This window comes from Choloepus didactylus, chromosome 4 (assembly GCF_015220235.1).
Source record: "Choloepus didactylus isolate mChoDid1 chromosome 4, mChoDid1.pri, whole genome shotgun sequence".
Lineage (NCBI taxonomy): Eukaryota > Metazoa > Chordata > Mammalia > Pilosa > Megalonychidae > Choloepus > Choloepus didactylus.
In genome coordinates, this window is record NC_051310.1 from 140,898,214 (window position 1) to 140,925,226 (window position 27,013).

At 36.7% G+C, this 27,013-nt stretch overlaps 1 protein-coding gene across 6 annotated transcripts in view; it reads right to left on the reverse strand.

The window, feature by feature from the left end:
* Positions 1-18,703: 18,703 nt before the first annotated feature.
* The window catches only part of KNL1 (kinetochore scaffold 1), a 91,184-nt gene continuing 82,874 nt past the window's right edge, over positions 18,704-27,013 (reverse strand). For 5 of the 6 annotated variants that reach the window (XM_037834301.1, XM_037834300.1, XM_037834303.1 and 2 more), the window contains 9 exons: positions 26,808-26,885; positions 26,638-26,677; positions 25,610-25,711; positions 25,085-25,185; positions 22,561-22,629; positions 21,751-21,860; positions 21,433-21,551; positions 21,075-21,197; positions 18,704-20,367 (listed from right to left, as the gene is read on the reverse strand). In XM_037834301.1, coding sequence (XP_037690229.1) covers positions 20,253-20,367; positions 21,075-21,197; positions 21,433-21,551; positions 21,751-21,860; positions 22,561-22,629; positions 25,085-25,185; positions 25,610-25,711; positions 26,638-26,677; positions 26,808-26,885 — 857 coding nt within the window. In that variant the 3' untranslated portion in view covers positions 18,704-20,252. The remainder of the gene's footprint in view (positions 20,368-21,074; positions 21,198-21,432; positions 21,552-21,750; positions 21,861-22,560; positions 22,630-25,084; positions 25,186-25,609; positions 25,712-26,637; positions 26,678-26,807; positions 26,886-27,013) is intronic. The other variant, XM_037834304.1, reaches the window with a different exon arrangement.

Below are 27,013 nucleotides of genomic sequence, written 5' to 3' on the forward strand. Positions count from 1 at the left end.
TTATTTTTATTTCCCTAAAAATGCCTAAGACAGCACTTGCTGGATTGTATGACAAATGTATGTTTACTTTTATTTAAAAAAAAAACAAAAACCCACCAAACTATTTTCCAGAGTGACTGCACCATTTTACATTCCAACCAGCAATGTATGTGTGCATCCTCATCAGCGTTTGGTATTAGCATTATTTTTCATTTTAGTCATACTTACAGGTGTATAGTGATAGTATTTTTTAATTTGCATTTCCTAGTCGACTAATGAGGTCAAACATCTTTTCATGTGTTTATTTGACATCTGTATGTCTTCTCTGACATCTGTATGTTATTTGATATACAGATGTCAAATAACATGTCTGCTGTTAGACATGTCTGCGCATATCTTTTGATAATTTTCTAATTGGATTTTGTTTTTTAACTGTTGAGTTATAAGAGCACTTTGTATATTATAGATACAAGTCCTTTGTCAGATACGTGGTTTGCAAATATTTTTCTTCCAGTTTGTAGCTTGTCTTTTCATCCTCTTAGCAGCTCTTTGGCAGAATAAATCTTAAAAATTTGAAGAAGTCCAGTTTATCAATTTTTTTCTTTTATGGATCTTGCTTTTGCTGTCGTTTCTAATTCTTCCCTTAGCCCTAACTCTCAAAGATTTTCTCCTATGTTTTCTTCTAAAAGTTTTATACTGTCATGATCCACTTTGAATTATTTTATGTATAAGGTGTAAGGTTTAGGTTGAGATTCATTTTTTGGCCTATGCCTGTCCAATTGCCCCAGCATCATTTGTTAAAGTCAAGAAGCGTGATACCTACCACTTCATTCTTCTTTGTCAAGATGTTTTTGGCTATTCAAGGCCCCTTACCCTTCCAAATAAAATTGATAATTAGCTCTTTTCCATTTCTCCAAGGTGGGCTGTTGGAATTTTGATTGGTCTCACACTGAATCTGTAGATCAGTTTGGGTAGAATTGACATCTTAATGACATGTAACCTTCCAATCCATGAATACCGAATGTCTTTCCATTTATTTAGGTCTTCTTGCTTCATCTATTTTGAAACTTTGTTATTAGGTGTATACATATTTAGCAGTTATATCCTCTTGATAAACTTACCCCTTTTCATCAAATGTTCTTTATTCTTGGTGCCTTAGTTTGCCAGGGCTACTAAGTGTTGGCTTAAAAAATTGGAATTTATTGCTCATAATTTTGGAGGCTAGAAATCCAAAATCAAAGTCTCTCAGAGTCATAGCATTCTGGTGCTAGCTTGCCACAGTACTTGGGGTTCTTTGGCTTGCATCTCTGCCTCCATCACATGGCTTTTCCTTCTGGTTTCCAGTTCCCCTGCTCAGTTGCTGTGTCTCCGTCTAGATTTCTTCTACTTATAAGGGACTTCAGTCATATGTATTAAGACCCACCCTCATTCAATTTGGTCTCATCTAAACAGGATCTTCCAAGATCTTACTCATAAATGAGTCCATATCTTAACTAATAACACCTTCAAATATCCTATTTATAAAGGAGTTCACACCCACAGGAATGTGGATTAAGACTTGCACATGTATTTTGTGGGGGACATGATTCAATCACGAATATGTGATAATATTCTTTACTCTGAAATATACTTTGATAATAATATGGACAAATCCAGTTTTCTTTTGATACGTATTATCATGGTGTATCTGTTTTTTCTTTTCAAAATGTTAACCTATGTCTCTATATTTAAAGTGGATTTCTTGTAGACAGCATATAACTGCTTCTTGCTTTTTTATCTAATCTGACACTTCCTGCCTTTTGATTAGAGTGTTTGTACTATTTAGACTTAATATGATTATTGATATTGTTTTCTGCAATAAAAATTTTGCAATTTTTTTCTATTTGTACTAAGATGTGTGTGTGTACGTGTATCATGGTCTACCTTCAAATAATACTTTTCCACCCACCAATAGTGTATGATCATTACAAGAGCATACTTCCATTACCCCATTCCATCCTTTGTGTCCCCTGTATTATAGTTATTTTATATGTTATAAACTCCATAATACAGTACAGTATAATTTTGCCTTAAGCAGATTATCTTTTAAAGACATTAAATATGAAAATACAGAAAATGAAAATATTACTTAAAAATATAAAAAAGATTATTTTTATAAACTCTTAACCCAAATGTTTACGATTTCGGTTGTTCTTCAATCCTCTGTGTAGACCCAGAATCTATCTCTCATCATTTTTCTACTTGAAACTTAATATTTTTTCTACTGAAGGTCTGCCAGTGACCAATTCTCTTAATATATATTTGAAAAAAATACTAGTTTTGCCTTCACATAAAATATATTTTAATTAAAGAAGTTGTAGGTTTCAGGAAAAATCATGCAGAAAATACAGAGTTCTCATATGCCCCCGCCCCCCCAATTATTAACACCTTACTTTGGTATCCTTGTTACAACTGATGAAAGAATATTATTATAACTGTACTAACTTTAGTCCATGGTTTACTTTAGTGTTCCTTGTTTGTGTAGTAAGTACTATGTTGATGGGTTTTTTAAAATTTTTATTGTAGTAAAATTAACAACCTAAAATTTCCCTTTACTCACATTCAAATACATTATTCTGTGCTGTTAATTACATTCATAATGTTGTGCGACCATCACCACCATCCACTACCAAAACTTTTCTATCTTCCTGTGCTGGTTGGGATGTATTATGTCTCCCAAAATGCCATTATCTTTGATGCAGTCTTGTGTGGGCAGGAAATGTATTGGTGTTGATTGGGCTGGAGACTTTTGATTGGATGTTTCTGTGGAGATGAGATCACTCAGTTGTGGGCGAGATCTTTCATTGGACAATTTCCATGGAAGTGTGGCCCTGCCCATTCAGCATGGGCCTTGATTAGTTTACTGGAGCACTATATAAGCTCAGACAGAAGGAGCGAGCTTGCTACAGCCAAGAGGGACACTTTGAAGAATGCACAGGAGCTGAGAGAGGAACTGCAGTTTACAGAGACATTTTGGAGATGGCCTTTGAAAGCAGACTTTTGCTCTGGAGAAGCTAAGAGACGACAAACGCCCCAAGAACAACTGAGAGTGACATTTTGGAGAGAAGCTGAAGCCTAGAGAGGATCACCCTGGGAGAAAGCCATTTTGAAACCAGAATTCCAGAGCAGACCCCAGCCACGTGCCTTTCCAGCTAACAGAAATTTTCCAGACACCATTGGCCATCCTCCAGTGAAGGTACACAATTGTTGATGTGTTACCTTGGACACTTTATGGACTTAAGGCTGTAACTGTGTAACCATATAAACGCCCTTTTATAAAAGCCAATCCATTTCTGGTGTTTGGCATTCTGACAGCATTAGCAAATTAGAACACTCCCCAAACAGAAATTCTGTAACCATTAACTCCCCATTCCCTAACCCCACCCTAGCCTCTGGTAACGTATATTCTAGTGTCTGATCTATGAATGTGTTTATTCTAATTATTTCATATTAGTGAGATCATACAATATTTGTTCTCTTCTGTCTGGCTTATTTCACTCAACATGGTGTCTTCAAGGTTCATGCATGTTGTTGCATATATTAGAACTATATTACTTTTCACGGCTGAATATTCCATTGTATGTATAGATCACATTTTACTTATCCATTTATCTGTTGATGGACATTTGGGTTGTGTGCCAGTTTGAATGTATTATGTCCCCCAAAATGCCATTATCTTTGATGCAGTCTTGTGGGGGCAGACGTATTAGTGTTGATTAGATTGTAATTCTTCGTTTCCATGGGGATGCGACCCACCTAACTGTAGGTGATAACTCTGATTGGATAACTTCCATGGAGGTGTGGCCCTGACCATTCAGCGTGGGCCTTTCTTAGTTTACTAGAGCACTATATAAGCTCAGATAGAAGGAGCAAGATTGCTACAGCCAGGAGGGACAGTTTGAAGAATGCAGTGGAGATGAGAGAGGAGCAGCAGCTTACAGAGGCATTTTGGAGATGGCCTTTGAAAGCAGACTTTGCTCCAGAGAAGCTAAGACACTACAAATGCCCCTAGAGCAGCTAAGATTGACATTTTGGAGAACTAAGAGTGATGTATTTGAGGAGCTGCAGCCTAGAGAAGAATGTCCTGGGAGAAAGCCATTTTGAAACCAGAACTCTGGAGCAGATACCAGCCACATGCCTTCCCAGCTAACAGGTTTTTCGGACGCCAATGGCCACCCTTCAGTGAAGGTACCCTATTATGTTTGCCTTACCTAGGCCTTAAGACTGTAACTGTGTAACCAAATAAACCCCTTTATAAAAGCCAATCCATTTCTGGTATTTCGCATTCTGGCAGCTTTAGCAAACTGGAACAGGTTGCTTCCAACTTTTGGGAATTGTGAATAATGCCCCTATGAACATTGGTATGCGAAAATCTGTTCGAGTTCCTGCTTTCAGTTCTTTTGGGTATATATCTAAAAGTAGGATTGCTGGGTCATATGATGGTTCTATAGTTAACTTTCTGAGGAACTGCCAAATTGTCTTCCATAGCATTGCACCATTTTACATTCCCACCAATGGATGAGTATTCCTATTTCTCCACGTTGTCTCCAACACTTGTTCTTTTCTTTTTTTTTAAATAGTAATCACTCTAGTGGATGTGAAATGGTATCTCGTGATTTCAATTTGCATTTCCATGATGGCTAATGACGCGGAGCATCTTTTCATCTGCTTTTTGGAAACTTGTATATCTTCTTTGGAGAAATGTCTATTCAAGTCTTTTGCCCACATTTTAATTGGGTTGTTTGTCTTTAAATTGTTTAGTTGGATTTCTTCATATATTCTGCATATTAAGCCCTTATCAGATATATGGTTAGCCATTATTTTCTCCCACTTTAAGTTTTCTCACTTTGTTCACAGTACTTTTGCCATACAAAAATTTCCAACCTATTTGTGTCTTTGAATTTAAGGAAAGTCTCTTGTAAACATCATATAGTTGAGTCATGCTTTTTTTTTTTTTATCCATTCTGCCAATCTCTGCCTTTTGAATGGAGAGTTTAATCCATTTACATTTAAGGTAACTACTGATAATGCAGGACTTTCTTCTGCCATTTTGCTATTCTGTCTTTGTAAGTCTTATACCTTTTACGACCCTTAATTCATCCTTTAATGTTTACTTCCATATTTATTTGATTTTTTTGAATTGTACTATTTTAAATTCCTTCTCATCTTTTTCTGTATATAGTTTTCACATATTTTCTTTTATTTTATTTCCAGAGCCTTAATTGAGCATCCTAAATCTAGAAAATCACGTTTGATTTGATACCAACATAGTTTCAATGGCACATACAAACATTGTTCCATATACCCGTCCCTCTTCCTTTTTATTATACTTGTTAGAAATTATATTTTTATACATTGTATGTCCAAAACCATAGACAATTTTTGTGTATTTGCATTTTACAACCTATTAGAAGCGAAAAGTGGAGTCACCAAAAAATACAATAATACCGGCATTTATATACACCTATGTTGTTACCCTTACCAGAGATCTTTATTTCTTCATGAAGCTTCGATCCATTATCTACTATGGTCCCGTTTTATTTTATCTGGGAATGTCTTAATCTCTTCCTTATTTTGAAAGTCTTATTGGATATAAAATTCTTGTTTGGCAATTGTTTTCTTTCAGAACTTTAAATATTTTGTTCCATTGCCTTCTTGCCTCTGTGGTTTTTAATGAGAAATCATTACTTAATCTTACTAGGACTCCCCTGTACATAACACATTGCTTTTCTCTTGCATCTTTGAGAACCTTCTCCTTGTCTTTGGCATTCAACAGTTTGATTACTACATTGTCTGGGCATGGTTCTCTTTGAGTTTATCCTGTTTAGTGTTCATCGGTATTCCTGAATGTGCATATTCATGGTTCTTGTTAAATATGGGACATTTTCTGTCTTTTTTTTTCTTTGAATATTCCTTCTACCCCTTTCTCTCTTCTCCTTCTGAGACCCCTATAATGCACATATTGGTATGCTTGATGGTATTCTACAGGTCTCTAATCTCTGTTTGCTTTTTAAAATTCTTCTTTCTTTCTGGTTCCCAACCTGAATCATTTCAATTGTCTTGTTTTTGAGACCATTAATTCTTCCTTCTTCCAGCTCCAATCTGCTGTTGAAACCCTCTAAGGAATTTTTCATTTTAGTTACTGTGGCCTTTGACTCCAGTAATTGTTTGGTTCCTTTTAAAATTTCTTTATTGAGATTTTCATATTGTTCATTGTTTTCCTGATATCCTTTAGTTCTTTCTTCATGTTTTCCTTACCTTGAGCATATTAAGGATCATTATTAAAAAGTTTTTGGTATGTCAAAGTCTGGTCCTCTTCATTGATGGTTTCTGGATCTTGATCTTTTATCTTTGCAAGGGCCATCATTTTCTGTTTGCCTTGTAATCTTTTGTTGCACAATGTACATTCAATATTTTAAAGTGTTAACTGTGGGGTTTACTCCCTGAGTTGAGTGTTTCTTTGACTTTGTTTCCAGCTATATGACAGAGATTTCCTTGAGTGCCAGGAGCTAACAAAGACAAATGAATCAATGCAAAAAGCACCTTTCAGTTTTTGCAAATTGGCTCTGCTTTGGTTGGTGGTCTCCAACAGACCTTAGCTCTATCAAGATCAGTCAGAAGTGAATGTGAAGGGCAGGGTTCTTTCTGTCTTATGTGAGCCTGTGTAGACACTGCTTCTTGTGCTGGGCTCATGCTTACTTGTGGCCTCAGGAATTCCTCTGTTACAGGAACTTGAATGCCCCCTCAACTCCCTATGAAATAGGTGCTCTATAGCATGACTTAATGCAGGTGATCCTTTGCTCCAGACTGTTTTGACTTATTTTTTAGTGCTTTAGCTGTCTGCAAGCTGCTTCTTTGCTTGCAGGTCAAGTTTCCTGGTGGTCTTTCAGGCTTCCACCCAGTATATTAGCACTAACATACAGGCAACCCAGTATGCACATAGGGGTGTTTTAGTTTGCTAGGCTACTAAAGCAGATACCATGAAAGGGGTTTGCTTTAAACAACGGGAATTCGTTTGAGGCCATGAGAACATCCAAATCAAAGCATCATCAAAGCAATGCTTTCTTCCTGAAGACTGACTGCCGGTGATCATTTTCCCCTCTGCCACATGGCAAGGCACTTGGTGGCATCTGCTGGTCTCTCCCTTCTCTTCCAGGTTTCATTGATTTCAGCTTCTTGCCTTGTGGCTTTCTCTCTTTCTCTGTATTCATTCTGTTTACAAAAGACTCCAGTAAGGATCAAGACTCATCCTGAATGAGGTGGGTCGCAACTTAACTGAAGAAGCCTCATCACAAGATCTTATTTAACACCACAGGAGTGGATTAAATTTAAGAACATGTTTTCCTGGGGTACATAGTTTCAAACCACCACAGGGGTTACTCTGCTGCCTCTGGAAGATGGCCAAAGACCCACAATGGGAGTGCAGACTGGCTTTGCACTGCTCTGGGGAGGGGTTAGCAAGGGCGCCACGAACTTCAGCTACCATTTTTGAAGCTGCATTGTATTGACTTGGCACTTGCCCAGTTACTGCAACCCTTTAACTATTTTCTAAAATTTTGAGGAAAATGTGTATGCCAGTCTTTGCCAGTTGTTCAAAGATTCTGTTGGGGAATGGCACCTTGAGCATCTTACGTTGCCATCTTGGTTGACTGAAGTCCCTGATGTGTTCCCTTTGTTTTCAAAGATATTTCTTTTGGGTATAGAATTCTAGGTTGACTTTTTCGGTATTTCAAAGATACTGCTCCACTGTCACATGGACTGTATGGTTTCTGATGAAAAGCCTGCTACTGTCTTATCTTTAGTTCTCTGTACAGAATGTATCTCTTTTTTTTCTATGACTAATTTTCTCTTTTCACCCGTTTTCTGCAGTTTATGATGTGTCTTGGTGAGATTTTCTTCATGTTTCTTTTGCTTGAGGTTTGTTGGATATTTCATCAAATTTGAAAAAATGCTGTTTTTTCAAATATCTTGTCTTTGTCTCTCTTTTCCCTAGGGGTCTTCTATTACATGTTAGATCACTTGAGATTGCCTCATAATTCAATGATGCCCTGTTCAGATTTTTGGTCTTTCTTCTGTGTTTCACTTTTTGGGTAATTTCTATTGCTGTGTCTCATATTCACTGCTTTTTTTCTTCTGTGTCTAATCTGTTAACCCCATCCAGTGTATTTTTTTTTTGCATATTTTTGTAACAGCTTTATTGAGATGTAATTCATATTATGTGCATGAGTTTCAAATATACTTTTTTTTTTTTAGGGTTTTTTTAAATGCAATTTTATTGAGATATATTCACACAACATACAATCCTTCAAAGTGTATCAGTTGTTCATAGTATCATCATACAGTTGTGTATTCATCACCACAATCTTTGAACATTTTCATTACTCCAAAAAATAAAAATTAAAATAAAAAATAACATACAAAACATTCCATTCCCTTCATCTCCCCACTGTTGATTTACTTTTGTTAACACTCATACATTTTTTTTAACTTTATCAAAAAATTAAAAAACAAACAATAAAAGAAACATTTCAAACAAAACCAAAACAAAGGAATAAGAAAAAACAAATAACCTAAAATAACTACATTGCTTCCAACATGTTCCTACCATACCCCAAGAAAATTAACAAACCATAAATGAACAAAGGCATAAGAAAAATAAATATCTAAAATAACTACATTGCTTCCAACATGTTCCTATCCGTTCAGGATTTTTTTTTTTAATCATCATTTTATTGAGATATATTCACATACCACGCAGTCATACAAAACAAATCGTACTTTCGATTGTTTACAGTACCATTACATAGTTGTACATTCATCACCTAAATCAATCCCTGACACCTTCATTAGCACACACACAAAAATAACAAGAATAATAATTAGAGTGAAAAAGAGCAATTGAAGTAAAAAAGAACACTGGGTACCTTTGTCTGTTTGTTTCCTTCCCCTATTTTTCTACTCATCCATCCATAAACTAGACAAAGTGGAGTGTGGTCCTTATGGCTTTCCCAATCCCATTGTCACCCCTCATAAGCTACATTTTTATACAACTGTCTTCGAGATTCATGGATTCTGGGTTGTAGTTTGATAGTTTCAGGTATCCACCACCAGCTACCCCAATTCTTTAGAACCTAAAAAGGGTTGTCTAAAGTGTGCGTAAGAGTGCCCACCAGAGTGACCTCTCGGCTCGTTTTGGAATCTCTCTGCCACTGAAGCTTATTTCATTTCCTTTCACATCCCCCTTTTGGTCAAGAAGATGTTCTCCGTCCCACGATGCCGGGTCTACACTCCTCCCCGGGAGTCATATTCTACGTTGCCACGGAGATTCACTCCCCTGGGTGTCTGATCCCACGTAGGGGGGAGGGCAGTGATTTCACCTTTCAAGTTGGCTTAGCCAGAGAGAGAGGGCCACATCTGAGCAACAAAGAGGCATTCAGGAGGAGACTCTTAGGCACAAATATAGGGAGGCCTAGCCTCTCCTTTGCAGCAACCGTCTTCCCAAGGGTAAAACTTATGGTAGAGGGCTCAACCCATCAAACCACCAGTCCCCTATGTCTGTGGTCATGTTAGCAACCATGGAGGTGGGGTAGGCAAATACCCCTGCACTCTCCACAGGCTCCTCAAGGGGGCACTACATCTTTTTTTTTTTTCCTTGTTTTTCTTTCTTTTTTTTTTTTTTTAACTTTCCCTTCTTTTTTAAATCAACTGTATGAAAAAAAAAGTTAAAAAGAAAACAAACATACAATAAAAGAACATTTCAAAGAGACCATAACAAGGGAGTAAGAAAAAGACAACTAACCTAAGATAACTGCTTAACTTCCAACATGTTCCTACTTTACCCCAAGAAAGTTACATAATATAGCAACATTTCTGTGAACTTGTTCCTACTATATCCATCAGAATTTAACAGACCATAGTCATTTCTGGGCATCCCCAGAACGTTAAATAGCTTATCTGTTCTTCTTGGATTATTGTTCCCCCTTCCTTAATTGCTCTCTACTGCTAGTTCCCCTACTTTCTACATTATAAACCATTTGTTTTACATTTTTCAAAGTTCACATTAGTGGTAGCATATAATATTTCTTTGTGCCTGGCTTATTTCGCTCAGCATTATGTCTTCAAGGTTCATCCATGTTGTCATATGTTTCACGAGATCGTTCCTTCTTACTGCCGCGTAGTATTCCATCGTGTGTATATGCCACATTTTCTTTATCCACTCATCTGTTGAAGGACATTTGGGTTGTTTCCATCTCTTGGCAATTGTGAATAATGCTGCTATGAACATTGGCGTGCAGATATCTGTTCGTGTCACTGCTTTCCGATCTTCCGGGTATATACCGAGAAGTGCAATCACTGGATCGAATGGTAGCTCTATATCTAGTTTTCTAAGGAACTGCCAGACTGACTTCCAGAGTGGCTGAACCATTATACAGTCCCACCAACAATGAATAAGAGTTCCAATTTCTCCACATCCCCTCCAGCATTTGTAGTTTCCTGTTTGTTTAATGGCAGCCATTCTAACCGGTGTTAGATGGTATCTCATTGTGGTTTTAATTTGCATCTCTCTAATAGCTAGTGAAGCTGAACATTTTTTCATGTGTTTCTTGGCCATTTGTATTTCCTCTTCAGAGAACTGTCTTTTCATATCTTTTGCCCATTTTATAATTGGGCTGTCTGTACTATTGTCATTGAGTTGTAGGATTTCTTTGTATATGCAAGATATCAGTCTTTTGTCAGATACATGGTTTCCAAAAATTTTTTCCCATTGAGTTGGCTGCCTCTTTGCCTTTTTGAGAAATTCCTTTGAGGTGCAGAAACTTCTAAGCTTGAGGAGTTGCCATTTATCTATTTTCTCTTTTGTTGCTTGTGCTTTGGGTGTAAAGTCTAGGAAGTGGCCGCCTAATACAAGGTCTTGAAGATGTTTTCCTACATTATCTTCTAGGAGTTTTATGGTACTTTCTTTTATATTGAGATCTTTGGTCCATTTTGAGTTAATTTTTGTGTAGGGGGTGAGGTAGGGGTCCTCTTTCATTCTTTTGGATATGGATATCCAACTCTCCCAGCCCCATTTGTTGAAAAGACCATTATGGCTCAGTTCGGTGACTTTGGGGGCCTTATCAAAGATCAGTCGGCCATAGATCTGAGGGTCTATCTCTGAATTCTCAATTCGATTCCATTGATCTATATGTCTATCTTTGTGCCAGTACCATGCTGTTTTGGCAACTGTGGCTTTATAATAAGCTTCAAAGTCAGGGAGTGTAAGTCCTCCCACTTCGTTTTTCTTTTTTAGAGTGTCTTTAGCAATTCGAGGCATCTTCCCTTTCCAAATAAATTTGATAACTAGCTTTTCCAAGTCTGCAAAGTAGGTTGTTGGAATTTTGATTGGGATTGCATTGAATCTGTAGATGAGTTTGGGTAGAATTGACATCTTAATGACATTTAGCCTTCCTATCCATGAACATGGAATATTTTTCCATCTTTTAAGGTCCCCTTCTATTTCTTTTAGTAGAGTTATGTAGTTTTCTTTGTATAGGTCTTTTACATCTTTGGTTAAGTTTATTCCTAGGTACTTGATTTTTTTAGTTGCTATTGAAAATGGTATCTTTTTCTTGAGTGTCTCTTCAGTTTGTTCATTTCTAGCATATAGAAACATTACTGACTTATGTGCATTAATCTTGTATCCCGCTACTTTGCTAAATTTGTTTATTAGCTCTAGTAGCTGTATCGTCGATTTCTCAGGGTTTTCTAGATATAAGATCATATCATCTGCAAACAATGACAGTTTTACTTCTTCCTTTCCAATTTGGATGCCTTTTATTTCTTTCTCTTGCCGGATTGCCCTGGCTAGCACTTCCAGCACAATGTTGAATAACAGTGGTGACAGCGGGCATCCTTGTCTTGTTCCTGATCTTAGAGGGAAGGCTTTCAGTCTCTCATCATTGAGTACTAAGCTGGCTGTGGGTTTTTCATATATGCTCTTTATCATGTTGAGGAAGTTTCCTTCAATTCCTACCTTTTGAAGTGTTTTTATCAAAAAGGGATGTTGGATTTTGTCAAATGCTTTTTCAGCATCTATTGAGATGATCAATTGATTTTTCCCTTTCGAGTTTTTAATGTGTTGTAATACATTGATTGTTTTTCTTATGTTGAACCATCCTTGCATGCCTGGAATGAACCCCACTTGGTCATGGTGTATGATTTTTTTAATGTGTCTTTGGATTCGATTTGCAAGTATTTTGTTGAGGATTTTTGCATCTATATTCATTACGGAGATTGGCCGGTAGTTTTCCTTTTTTGTAGCGTCTTTGCCTGGTTTTGTTATTAGATTGATGTTAGCTTCATAAAATGAGTTAGGTAGTGTTCCCTTTTCTTCAATGTTTTGAAAGAGTTTGAGTAAGATTGGTGTCAGTTCTTTCTGGAAAGTTTGGTAGAATTCCCCTGTGAAGCCATCTGGCCCTGGGCATTTATTTGTGGGAAGATTTTTGATGACTGATTGGATCTCTTTGCTTGTGATGGGTTGGTTGAGGTCTTCTATTTCTTCTCTGGTCAGTCTAGGTTGTTCATATGTTTCCAGGAAATTGTCCATTTCCTCTACATTATCCAGTTTATTGCCATACAGTTGTTCATAGTATCCTCTTATAATTTTTTAAATTTCTTCAGGATCTGCAGTTATGTCACCTTTTTCATTCATTATTTTGTTTATATGGGTCTTCTCTCTTTTTGATTTTGTCAGTCTAGCTAGGGGCTTGTCAATCTTGTTGATCTTCTCAAAGAACCAACTTTTGGTGATATTTATCCTCTCTTGTTTTTTTGTTCTCTATGTCATTTATTTCTGCTTTAATCCTTGTTATTTCTTTTCTTCTACTTGGTTTAGGATTGGTTTGCTGTTCATTTTCTAGCTTCTTCAGTTGATCCATTAGTTCTTTGATTTTGGCTCTTTCTTCCTTTTTAATATATGCGTTTAGTGCTATAAATTTCCCCCTTAGCACTGCTTTTGCTGCATCCCATAGGTTTTGGTATGTTGTGTTCTCATTTTCATTCGTCTCTATATATTTAGCAATTTTTCTTGTTATTTCTTCTTTAACCCACTGATTGTTTAGGAGTGTGTTGTTTAACCTCCAGGTATTTGTGAATTTTCTAAGTCTCTGATGGTTATTGACTTCTAATTGTATTCCATTGTGGTCAGAGAATGTGCTTTGAATAATTTCAATCTTTTTAAATTTATTGAGGCTTGTTTTATGTCCCAGCATATGATCTATTCTGGAGAAAGTTCCGTGAGCACTAGAAAAGTATGTGTATCCTGGTGATTTGGGATGTAATGTCCTGTATATGTCTGTTAAATCTAATTCATTTATCAGATTGTTTAGGTTTTCAATTTCCTTATTGGTCTTCTGTCTGGTTGATCTATCTATAGGAGAGAGTGATGTGTTGAAGTCTCCCACAATTATTGTGGAAACATCGATTGCTTCCTTTAGTTTTGCCAGTGTTTCTCTCATGTATTTTGTGGCACCTTGATTGGGTGCATAGACATTTACGATTGTTATTTCTTCTTGCTGAATTGCCCCTTTTATTAGTATGTAGTGTCCTTCTTTGTCTCTCAAAACATCCCTGCATTTGAAGTCTATTTTATCTGAGATTAATATTGCTACACCTGCTTTCTTTTGGCTGTAGCTTGCATGAAATATTTTTTTCCATCCTTTCACTTTCAGTTTCTTTGTGTCCCTGTGTCTAAGATGAGTCTCTTGTATGCAACATATTGATGGTTCATTTTTTTTGATCCATTCTGCGAATCTATATCTTTTAATTGGGGAGTTTAATCCATTTACATTCAACGTTATAACCGTGTAGGCATTTCTTGAATCGGCCATCTTATCCTTTGGTTCATGTTTGCCATATTTTTCCCTCTCTCTATTAATATCCTTTATTGTACCAGTACCGAATCTCTTTAGTACTGAACCTTTCTCCAAGTCTCTCTGTCCTGTCTTTGTTTCTCTGTCTGTAGGGCTCCCTTTAGTATCTCCAGTAGGGCAGGTCTCTTGTTAGCAAATTCTCTCAGCATTTGTTTGTCTGTGAAAAATTTAAGCTCTCCCTCAAATTTGAAGGAGAGCTTTGCTGGATAAAGTATTCTAGGCTGGAAATTTTTCTCACTCAGAATTTTAAATATATCGTGCCACTGCCTTCTTGCCTCCATGGTGGCTGCTGAGTAGTCACTACTTAGTCTTATGCTGTTTCCTTTGTATATGGTGAATTGCTTTTCTCTTGCTGCTTTCAGAACTTGCTCCTTCTCTTCTGTGTTTGACAGTGTGATCAGTATATGTCTCGGAGTGGGTTTATTTGGATTTATTCTATTTGGAGTTTGCTGAGCATTTATGATTTGTGTATTTATGTTGTTTAGAAGATTTGGGAAGTTTTCCCCAACAATTTCTTTGAATACTCTTCCTAGACCTTTACCCTTTTCTTCCCCTTCTGGGACACCAATGAGTCTTATATTTGGACGTTTCATATTATCTATCATATCCCTGAGGTCCATTTCGAGTTTTTCAATTTTTTCCCCATTCTTTCTTTTATGCTTTCATTTTCCATTCTGTCATCTTCCAGGTCACTGATTCGTTGTTCAACTTCCTCTAGTCTTGTACTATGAGTGTCCAGAGTCTTTTTAATTTGGTCAACAGTTTCTTTAATTTCCATAAGATCATCCATTTTTTTATTTAGTCTTGCAATGTCTTCTTTATGCTCTTCTAGGGTCTTCTTGATTTCCTTTATATCCCGTACTATGGTCTCATTGTTCATCTTTAGTTCTTTGAGTAGCTGCTCTAGGTGCTGTGTCTCTTCTGGTCTTTGATTTGGGTGCTTGGGCTTGGGTTATCCATATCGTCTGGTTTTTTCATATGCTTTATAATTTTCTGTTGTTTTTGGCCTCGTGGCATTTGCTGAACTTGATAGGGTTCTTTTAGGGTTTGTAGACCTATTGAAGTCCTTATCTCTAATTTATCAGTTCTGCAGCTTCGTGGAGTACACTTTCTCTAACTAACCAGCAGGTGGCGTCCACGAGCCACCTGTTCTCCACAAGCCAGTTCTCCCCTGCTTAGCCTTTTTGGTGAGTGGGGGAGTGAGTCTTGTGGGGCCCAATTGGTGTCCCAAGCTTGCGTGTGTAGTTGGTGTTGCCTGCCCTGTATATGGGGTGTGTTTCTGGGCAGTCGGGGAGGGGGGGTGGCCCTAACAATCAAATCTCCCTGGTGATCCTAGAGTTTTAAAGCTGCTGCAATAGTCTAATCCTTCAGTTCAGTCCTGCCACAGTTTGTCTCTGCCACTGACCCACAAGTCCTTGGTATTGGCGTATGGCTCCTGAGACTTGCAAGTGGGCCCTTCTTCCAGGCTGTGCACCCCGGGTCCTCTGTTGAGGGATGACTGTGCTATGTCACAGGTGAGTGCCGTCCCCCCAGGGCAGTTCTGGGCTGCTGGGCTGTGTAGGGAGGCTCCCAGTCTGCTGAAATGATGGCTGAGTGGGGCTTTGTTAATTCACACTGCTCTACCTTCCCAACTCTGGGACAATCAGCTGAGGTTGCAGGGAAGGCTAATGTCCACGCCTAGTTTTGTGGTGTGTGCCTGTTATTTGAAGCAGTTCTGTCACACTGGGTTGTCTGGGGCAGCTCTGGGCTATGGGGCTGGCGATGGGCAGGAGTGTTTCCTGTCCACCAGGATGGTGGCTGTGAGCGGACACCCCCCTTTTCTTGGGAAGTTGTGGTGTTTAGTGAATTTTCTCAGCCACTGGATTATTGCCTTTTGTCTCAGAGCTCTCTTAGTTCTGCTCTTGACTTGACGTGCCCAAATTGAAAGTCTTTGAAGCTTTCTGTATTGGGCTTCTTAGAGTAATTGTTTTAGAAAAAGAAAAAAGGATTTAAAAAAAAAAAAAAAAAAAAAGTCCCTCCTCAGAGATCTAATGGGTTATTGAAATGCTAAGAGACAAAGCAACCAGGGCCATTAAGGAAAGGTCCACAGGGCAGAGAGATCAGCTTTTCTTCGGGATTTGCATATGCGCCTCAAGGCCTGAGCTCCGCCCTTCCCCTTTCTGTGTTCACCAGAACTCCAAAAATCCTCTGCTTTTATTTTGGAGTTTTTCGTGTTGTTTTTTTTTTTCTATGCCTGTCTCCTCTCTGCTGGGCTGGCTGCTCTCAGATTCTCTGGTGTCTGGTCTCAGTCTATCTATGGTTGGAGTTTGGATCAGTAGAATGAGTTTCCGATAAGGGCTGCCACTGCAGTTCTCCCTTCTCCTTCCCGGAGCTGACAGCCCCTCCTCCCACGGGACTGAGCCTGGCAGGGAGGGGCGCGGGTCCCCTGGCCGCAAAAACTTACAGATTTCGCTGATCTCAGCAGTTCGACATTTTCATGAGTGTTGTATGAAGTATGCCCAAAGACAGATTGCTCTGTGGTGTCCAGTCCACGCAGTTCCTGGCTTTCTACCTACTTTCCTGGAGGAGTAACTAAAACATACAGCTCACCAGTCTGCCATCTTGCCCCGCCTCCCCCAGTGTATTTTTGTATTGAGTTTCAATTCACATATTATTTTCAACACCTCAAAATATAATCACATACCCATTAAGCATTTACTCCCTGTTGGCTCCTATCCTAAGCCCCTGGCAACTACTGATCTGCTTTCTCTCTCCGTGGAGTCTCATGTAAGTGGAACCATGTATGTGGCCTTTTGTGTCTAGCTTATTTGACTCAGCATATTTTCAAGGCCCATTCATGTTGCAGCATTTTAATTTTTATGGTTGAAAAATATTACACTGTATGTATATATCACAATCTTTTTATCCATTCATCTCTCGAAGGACATTTGGTTTTCAGCTTTTGGCTATTGTGAATAGTGTTGCTGTGAACACTTGTGTAAAAGTATTTGAGTACCTGTTTTCAATTCTTTTGGGTATATATCTAAGAGTGGAATTGCTGGGTCATTTGGCAATTCTGTTTAACTTTTTGAGGAACTGCCAAACTGTTTTTCACAGCAGCCGCACCATTTACATTCCTACCAGCAATGTACAACAGGTCCAAATTTTTCCACATCCTTGCCAACACTTTTTTTTTAAAGTTTATTATGGTCATCCCAGTGGGCATTAAATGGTCTCTCATTGTGGTTTTGACTTGCATTTTTGCTTTGGAAAACAGTATGACAGTTATATAGTTATCGTATGATCTAGCAATTCCACTCCTAGGTATATACCCAGAAGAAATGAAAACCTATGTCCACACAAAAACTGGTACACAAATATTTATAGCAGCATTATTCATTAATAGCCAAAAGATGGAAACTCAAATGTTCATCAACTAATGAATGGATAAACCAAAATGTGGTATATCTATACAATAGATTATTTGGTCATAAGGAGGAATGAAGTCCTTGATACATGCTACAACATGGATGAATCTTGAAAACATTATGTTAAAGAAACTAGTCACAAAAAAGATCACATATTATTTGATTCTACTTACATGAAATGTCCAGAATTGGCTAATTTACAGAGACAGAAAGATTAGTGGTTACTTTTGGGTTGGGGAATAGGTGGGATAGTGCGGTGATACCTAAAGGGTATGAGGTTTCTTTTTTGACATGATGAAAATGTTCTAAAATTGATTTTGGTGATGTTTGTACATGTCTGTGTTATACCAAAACCATCTAATTGTATACTTTATATGGGTGAATGTGCCAGTTTGAATGTATTGTGTCCCCCAAACGCCATTATCTTTGATGTAGTCTTGAGGGGCAGACGTTTTGGTGCTGATTAGATTTGCTTGGAATGTGCCCCACCCAGCTGTGGGTGATGACTCTGATGAGATATTCCCATGGAGGCATGGCCCCACCCATTCAGGGTGGACCTTGATCAGTGGAGCCATATAAATGAGCTGACTCAAAGAGAAGGAACTCAGTGCAGCTGTGAGTGACGTTTTGAAGAGGAGCAAGCTTGCTAGAGAGGAACGTCCTGGGAGAAAGCCATTTTGAAACCAGAACTTTGGAGCACATGCCAGCCATGTGCCTTCCCAGCTAACAGAGGTTTTCTGGATGCCATTGACCATCCTCCAGTGAAGGTACCCGATTACTGATGTGTTACCTTGGACACTTTATGGCCTTAAGACTGTAACTGTGCAGCGAAATAAACCCCCTTTTTATGAAAGCCAATCTATCTCTGGTGTTTTGCATTCTGCAGCATTAGCAAACTAGAACAGTGAATTATATGATATGTGAACTATATATCAATAAATCTGTTAAATGAGAAATAGAAAGTAAAAAAATAAAATAAAATTGATGTTTCCCTAACCGTAGCATTTCTGATTCATAGCTTTGGGGTGAGACCCCAGCTTTTCCATTTCTAACCCAAGTGAAGTTGATGCTGCTAGTCTGGAAAACATACTTTGAGAACCACTGCCTTAGCTCACAGAAATGATAACTTTCTGAGAGATTTCAAAATGGTTTTCTTTTACTGTCCTTCAGAAACATAGAGATAACTCTAATTTGTACACTCAGGTCCTGCCATAATTTATCTTATCTGTTTTCAAATAGGTGTTCCCAGAGGGAACTTTCTTTGGTATATATTCAAAGGTCTATTAGATACATGGTAAAAACACTCTTCACCTCATAGAGACACTGCTTACTAAAGATTTTATGTAACAGACATATTTTAATAGTGGGAAAAAAAAAACAAACAAAACTGTTCTCCAATCATTGAAGGAAAGATTTCCAGATACTTTTAGTAAAATAGCCAATGCTTTGAACAAATACAAATGCAAATAACTAGGTAAATATTACAATTATGTCTCCAAACACAAGAAAAGAGAGACCAACATTACAAGCCAAATCACTATCAGAGCTGGTCATTCCAGATTACCAAAACACATGAGACAAAACACCTACTTTATAGGCTTACAGAAAGAGATAAAACAACTCCAATAAGAAAGCTAATTTAAGCCTCACTGTAAACAAACCATATGGATGACTAAAACTTTTTCAAGTAGTTCATGGAAATAGGGAACATCTTGATTTTTATGGCAAATGAATTTTCTGTTGACCTTTGAAGCTTAAAAGACCATGTGATCTTTCAATATACATCTCAGAAGTAAAAGCCAAACCAGAGGGAAGATAACTTTCACTAATCCACAGGACTTTAACCTGATCCTAAAGCACAAAACAAATTTTTAAGATGAATTAGTTTAAAACTGCAAGTATATTTTAGTTTAGAATTAAATACAGTAAAAGAAGTAAAAAATTATCATGATTAGGATTGACTAATTGTTTGGTAAAAGTTTTTTCATATTTTAATACCTCACAGATAATATCGGTAATTTGATGTATAATGGATGTGCTTACTTTTGTGTATGAAGAGGATGTAGTTTTAGGAACTGATACTTAAATTCTGATACTTACATACCAGAATTTGACAAAACTGGAATTTTACATATGGCATGTTATTATTTAATAAAAGGAGACTGAGAATCTTGCTGTAAAGCATCCTTCAGAAAGCTGGCAACTGCCTAGGCAGAAGAGTATCTCACTACACATCTATGTATTTCTATATACATTTCATTACTACATCAAAAACACCAAAAATAACTTCAATATATTTACATATATATAATGGGCCAAAATGAATTAACTTTCCCTAGAAGAAAGATACTTAGTAACTAAGAAAACACTAATAATCAGTGTATAATAAAAGATGGCAAGGCCCTCAAGACAAGATGGCAACTATTCCAACATCTGAATGCTGTAGCTTTTTCTTAATAGCCTTTCTGGAATGGATAAAAAGGAGGATGAATTGTTCGTAGACAGACATGTTTCAACTCCAGAAATAATTGCCAAGCAAAAACCAGGCTACCTAAAATCAGAGCTTTATATATGGGGAAATGGCTAATGTTTTTGTCAGTGGTAACATCCTCTCTTTTATTTAAATGTTGGTCCTTAGGGCTTATACAAAAGCAGAGAACACAACCTTAGTTAGGAGAAATGTTCCCTAAGTGACCGGCCACCAAACCTTTGGTAGAAACAAGAGCAAGTTGACAAGAGGCTATTTGAGGCCTTTGTTCATTTCTGACTGTAGAAATTTAAAAACTAACCATCACCAAAAGGAATTTTACTAGGCTTCTTTCTTCAGACCTAAAGACAAAGGTTAAATGGCAATGGAGACCCTGACATAGTATCATTAAGTGCATCTTGCTTGGTGTTACGGCTATCATCCATGGGTCTAGTGGTGGAAACGGCAGTCCTGGAGCAGATCTTGAAAAATTTGCTTGACTATATTCTTCAGATAGTTGTTCTCCAGTGGTACATTACATAGAATGTCAGCAATTTCATCTTGGCTGTAAGAACAAAAGGTTAGTTAATTTTTCTGGAAACTTAAACTTGTCTACAATTCAATGGAATTCTTAGGGTATAGTCTTCACTTTCTTAGGAAGCACAAATGAGTGTTTCTGGAAATATCACACTTGTCAGTTTGAAATGAGAGCCAAAACAAAGCTTAAGAAACAGTTCTGTCTGTAACCATAAAGTATCTTGACCTAGTTGTCTTCTGTGGTTCTAAAAATCTAAACTGTTGGTATTTACCTGATGGATCTGAGGTGGGCACATTCTAAGCTCTGCCGTCTCCCCATTTGTTGGCAGTGCCCCTAAAAAGTCACAAAACGTATCATAGCCTAGTAGAATGAGAGATTTTTAGGCCTGGTTCCATGGACTAATTGAGAAAGGTATTATGACTGCACAGTTTTTAAAGTGATTATTCTGTTTTTAGGGCCATAAAAGATGATTTGGACTAAGCTTATGCAGGATTTTTTCCTTTCTGTTTTAGATAGGAATAATCAAAATGTAGACAAAGCATAGGAGATAGCAGTGGAGGCCACTGACTTTAAAAGAACAAATTCTTCCAAATGAAGTCAGAAAGAAGTGACACACAAGCATTTAGCTCTCACTACAGTTCATCCATTTGTTGACCACTTTGAGGGATCCTCCAAATGAAATAACAAACGTGAAAAAGTAGTTAGGAGCCCTATGCTGCTGGCCCTTTACTCACCCAATGTTCCCAAGACGATTTTGAAAGGCAAAAGGTAATGGGACAGAGGGATAATGGGCTGACAGAGATAAAGTTATCTCAAACTTTGCAAATGCTGCAGAGCTGGAGAATAAAAGCTTCAATCTGTAACAGACAAGATACGTAATTAAAAACACAAAACAAAAATAAATGGAAACACAAATACATTCCCCTTTCACATGCATGTAAAACCTAGGCAGGCATTATTTCTTGTCACTATCAAAAGAACACAGGGTAAAGTATCTGGAACAAGTATTATTAAAACTGTTCTTACACCATCAGGCATGAAACAATTAATAAAACAAATAATTATTTAATAAGTTTTCAACTAGTTACTTACTCAGTATTATTCACATCTATGTTCATAAGATTATAATTTGGTCCCCATCTCTTTAAGAATTCAATTTCCTCTCCAAGGAGTCTGCAATGGGTCACTACCACTGAGATTTCTTGAAGCATCTGGGAAAAATAGGAAAAAAAACCCAGCTGAAATCATAAAAATATATCATTGTATAGAACTCTTTTTTATAAAGAACCAAAGAAAGTTAAACAATTGAATGTATTTATCTTTTCAGGATCCATTACATATAAAATTTCAGTTCTGCTTTCTGGGACAAAGAACATAAATTTTCCTTTAAATTCTTTAATCAGACTTTACCTTAGGTACCTGACGTTGTGCTGTACATTTTTTCTTCCAGTACTCCTGTTCCTCAACATACTGGAAAATAAGCTTATGAACCAAAAGAGAGGAAGGAGGAGCTTTATCCTCTGGGGAAGAAAAAAAAAAAAAAAATCAAAGAATATTTTCTATGTGTTAAATAAAATCATTTTTTATTTAAGTTAGAAATACCATACTATATAAGCTAGAAATATTCTCAAACTACTAAGTACATAAATATCCTCTTCATTTTTATTTTTAAATACACAAATCAACATATATGGAGAACATAAGACCTTCTTTAAAAACTCAAGCCTTTATCACACAAAAAATAGAACTTGGCTAAGAGCATGGGTTTAAATGTAACAAAAACCTGAGTTTAAATCCTGGTCTCCCTTACTACCTGAGTGATCCTAAGCATAACACTTACTTTTTTTTTTTTTTTTTTTTTTTTTTTTTTGCTGTAATTTCCTAATTTGTAAAATGGGGAATAATATGTCATAGTGTTTATTTAAATAATATACATACCTAGTACAGAATAAGTACTCATAATGATAATTTTTAAATTATGGAAATAGCTGTTATAATCATTATTCAGGACCTAGTAATAATTAAAAAAAATTCTTTTAAAATCTATTCTTTTTAAAGCCTACATATTTAGATCATTACCCACGCAGTTTTATGTCTAATATACGTTTCTAAGGAATTATTATTATTTTTTATGTTTTACCTAATATAGAAAAGAGTTCTTAAGGAGCAATCTACACTTTAAATTACAAATATTTAGATTCTTAAATGTTTTGAACTTACCATCTAATAGAGACTGAAAATTCAAGTCAACAATCTTCCTATGAGCTTTGTCCAAGAAAGGCAGACCAACTAGGAAGAACCAGAATAGGATAGTATTTCTTTTACTATCTGCTTTTAAGTCACATAAAACTCAGAATTTTAGAATCCTATTCATTCTGGGTAGTAGGGATTTTTCATAGGTAGTTGAAGGTTTATCCTTGAATCTTTTGAGAATATTATTCTGTATATGTGGTAAAGGCTCCCCTGAGACTGTCTGAACTATGACTGGCAGGCCTTTTAAGGAAATTTAAAGTGTACTACACAGCTATATTTGTGGAGGCCTCCTCCTCCTAATGTGACCCTAACTTGTGTGAAAAGATAGTTTTATTTTCAGGAACTATATAGGGAAATGTAGATTGCTATGACCTCCCACCCCTACTACTCTTGTACAAATACAGTAAAGATGATTTATGCTTTTAGCAATAATAGAGTTTTGACTTTTAGGTGGCCAAGACTTGCTCATGCAGACTATAGAGTTATTTCCCATCTCTAAAATTATGCTTCTTTCCTTTGTTGAATATTTTCTATGTGTTAGGCACTGTAGATATCATAGTAAGAAAAACCAATGTGACTGACTTATATGTCTTCAAGCAGCTTATAGCTTAGAGGCATACATAGATAATTACACAAACAAATGCACAGAAAACTACAAAGTGTGAAAGTGCTATTAAGGAAAACTGCTAGAAGCAATGAGAACATATCAGGAGGGCAACTAGCAGAGGGGTAAGTAACAGGTAAAGTCAAGGAAGATTTTACTGAGAAAGCAATAACTGGGTTGAGCTCTAAAGAATTATTAGTAGGAATTTATTTAGAAAAGAGAGGAAAAGAGCGTCTAGGCATAAGAAACATCAGTATGAAGTTCCTGAGGTAGGATGGAATATGACTGAGCATGAAAGAGAATGGGCATTTAAGGAAGTGAAAAAAATCCATTGTGGCCAAGAACAAGTTAGAAGGAAGTATAAGATGAGGCAGGAAAAGGATGGAGACTTCAATTTATGCAGGGCTTTACAGGCTTTATTAAATATTTTGATCATTAGCTTAAGAGTAGTAAGTCCTCAGTCAGGTTTTCAATGATCCCTCTAGCTACAGGATGGAGAATGAAACGGAGAGAGAAAGGAGAAAATCCAGGAAGACAAAGAATGCTATTGTAGTCAAACAGGTCAGAGATGATTCTTGATGGCAGAAGAGACAAGTGGATGAACCTTAAGAAATTAAAAATCAGTTAGGCCTTACTGATGATTTGGTTATGTATAGTGAGGGAGAAAGAGATGTGTATTGGGTGATTTGTAGGTTGTAATTTTGGACCTGGATGGAGGCTGATGCAATTCATTGAGAAAAACAGCATTTAAGGTTTGAGGCTGGGAGTTTGGGAGGATCATACATTCCAATTTGGCCATGGTTGGCCATGGCTGGCTGTGTTCAAGCTGACCTATGTAAGAAAAAAGATCTACAGATATTGACAGGAGATCCCAAAAAATGGCTGGGATTCTGTCCAATCACATACAATGATATCTACCTATTCTGATAAGCCCACATAAATGCATAGAGCTTCCAACTAACTTTTTAGGAACTCATTCTTAAATATGAAAATACAGTCATTAAAGTAAATCATCTATCACAAAAGACAGTGATAGAAAAAGGAAATCAGAGAAAATAAGACACGAACAGCATGTTTATCTGTTAGCTAAAATTTCTATCATCTAACATAATTTCTGTCATCTAACGTTATTCAACAATGGGCAAATCTCATCAGCTGCATTTTTACTCTTTCTCTATGAGCCAGTTTAAATGTATTATGTCCCCCAAAATGCCATTATCTTTGATGCAGTCTTGTGTGGGCAGAAGTATTACTGTTGATTAGATTGTAATTCTTTGAGTGTTTCCATGGAGCTGGGACCCACCCAACTGTAGGTGATAACTCTGATTAGATAATTTCCATGGATGTGTGGCCCCACCCATTCAGCATGGGCCTTGATTAGTTTCCTGGAGCACTATATAAGCTCAGACAGAAGGAGCAGCTAGCTGCAGCTGAGAGACACATTGTGAGGACAGCTGTTAGAAGCTGACAACTAACATTTTGGAGAGACACATTTTGAAACCAGAACTCTGGAGCAGAAGCCTGCCACATGCCTTCCCAGCTAACAGAGGTTTTCCGGATGCCACTGGCCATCCTTCAATGAAGGTACCCTGTTGTTGATGGACACTTTATGGCCTTAAGACTGTAACTTTGTAACCAAATAAACACCCTTTATAAAAACCAATCCATTTCTGGTATTTTGCATAATGGCAGCATTAGCAAACTGGAACACTCTAATAAAACAAAATTCTGTTATCACTAAAGTGATTACCTCTTTTAAGATTTTCAGCAGTGCTTTCATTATGTCAATAGTTATTATTGTATTATAATAAAGATTTGAATCTTTAGTGAGTTCAGCCATACATTTTACAGTTTTCTACACAGGATTATCCTACTTCTGCTACTCACCTATTGGTTCTCCAAAGGTTATGGTGAGTTCTATTGTGTCATAAAGAAAGGTGAATACAGCTTGATCATCACTCCATTCAATGACATCCCACTCAGACAAGCTGAAGAGAGATAAACAAGACAGAAGCATTTCTTTAGATAAAAGAAAAGAGATAACGTCTGACCCTACCCAGAGAGTACCATCAACAGCTGGTGGTGTCTTTCACTGGTTTGGGAGACAATATTTTAATTCATGTATTGTGAATGTACAATCTTATGCTTTTGAAAGAAATAAAATTGATTCAGTCTAGCATTTATATCTGGGAAAACCCAAACCTAAGCAATGGAAAGTGTTAAATGTTTTAAAATTGTATTCCATAGCTTTTACTCCAAATATTTTCAACTCAGTTTTGAGTAGATTAACTCTTTCAAGGGTACACTGTACTATAGGTTAAAAAGTGACATACAAAACCCTATCAACAGCTCCAGTAGGTTCAGACAAACCAAAGGATAAAACACAATCTAAAGATATTTGCTTTTCTTTACCTCAGCTGATCCAGGAGCTCTTCAGTTCTATTTGTTTGTTTTTGCACAAAATCTATTTGAGCAAGGATCTGTTCTTTCTGTACCTCCAGTTCTAAGAGATTCCTGCAAATAAAACCAGATATTCACAGAAAGGTAAGTCCTTTGTTAGAGAACTCAAACTCTATCAATGTACAAAGTCTATGGTAAGAAATCACATGCTAGACTCCTCTCAAGTGAGGTAATAATGCAGGTGAATGGTATCCTGCATTATTTGTTTTTAGTGTGTTTTTTTGTTTGTTTGTTTCTTTTTTTGATAACCATTAATCTAGAATTGCAGGCCTACACAGGAAAGGCCTAAATCAGTGTCTCTCAATTAGGATAAATGAAAATATCCTTGGGGATTCATTTATTCTCTAGGATAATTTTTAAATTTTACACTTTTATCTCGACAAAAATACTAATATGAGCATATTGGAGATCATATGATACCCACCTCAATAATGAGACATACCATACTTTCAATGCCAGCATTTGGTTTTGTGTTTAGTTTGTTACAGCTGAATAAAATCTATGCTTTGTATTCACTTTGCTAATATCAATTTAATTTCAGCCAAATATTATTACCTGTCAAATTAAAGTTGTCAATTGGAGTATTATTGGTTTTGTCATTATTTGTATTTATTTTTTTAATCTTATAGTTGAATAAGATCCATAAGCATAAGAAACATATTCCTCATTTTATACTTATTTAAATACAATATAAAAACAGTTTAATGCTAGGTTTATTTTTTTTTAAAGGATTCTGATAATATATGAAGTTTGAGAGATACTGTCTTGGACTAATGCCCTGTAAACAATATATATATTTAGAATATATTGTTAACTTAGATGGCCTCCAGGGTCCAGTTCATAGTGGAACAGAAGCCCTGAGTCAGCCTTAGTCAAGACTCACATCCCTTATCCGATCAGTCTTTGGAGGTAGGATATCATTTGCCTGTTGGAGTTTAGCATTATCTTTTCTATAGTTTTTACTCAGATTGAAGTCTGACCTTTGAAGTTTTTCTTCTTCAGTTTTTAACTGTTCCAATTCTTAGAAAACAAAAGAAAATCACAAAATTATCAGAATGGACACATTAGAAAGTTGCCACAAAAATCATGTTTTATTGAAAATTCTATCTGACTTAATCTCAAATTTTATCTCTTTAATTAATTCAGTTACCTTTCTCTGCAGCCCTCATTTCAGAATACCATTCTTCCATAGGATTGTCTTTCTCTTCATCCTCCAAATTTTTAGTTTCTAAGTAGACAACATGCATTAGAATAACTCAAAAATAATTTATTAAATAACCAGCGATCAAAAGAATATAGTCTCAAAGTAAACCGTCAGTAATCTTTCACAAACACTCGCCTTTCCTTGCCAATAAA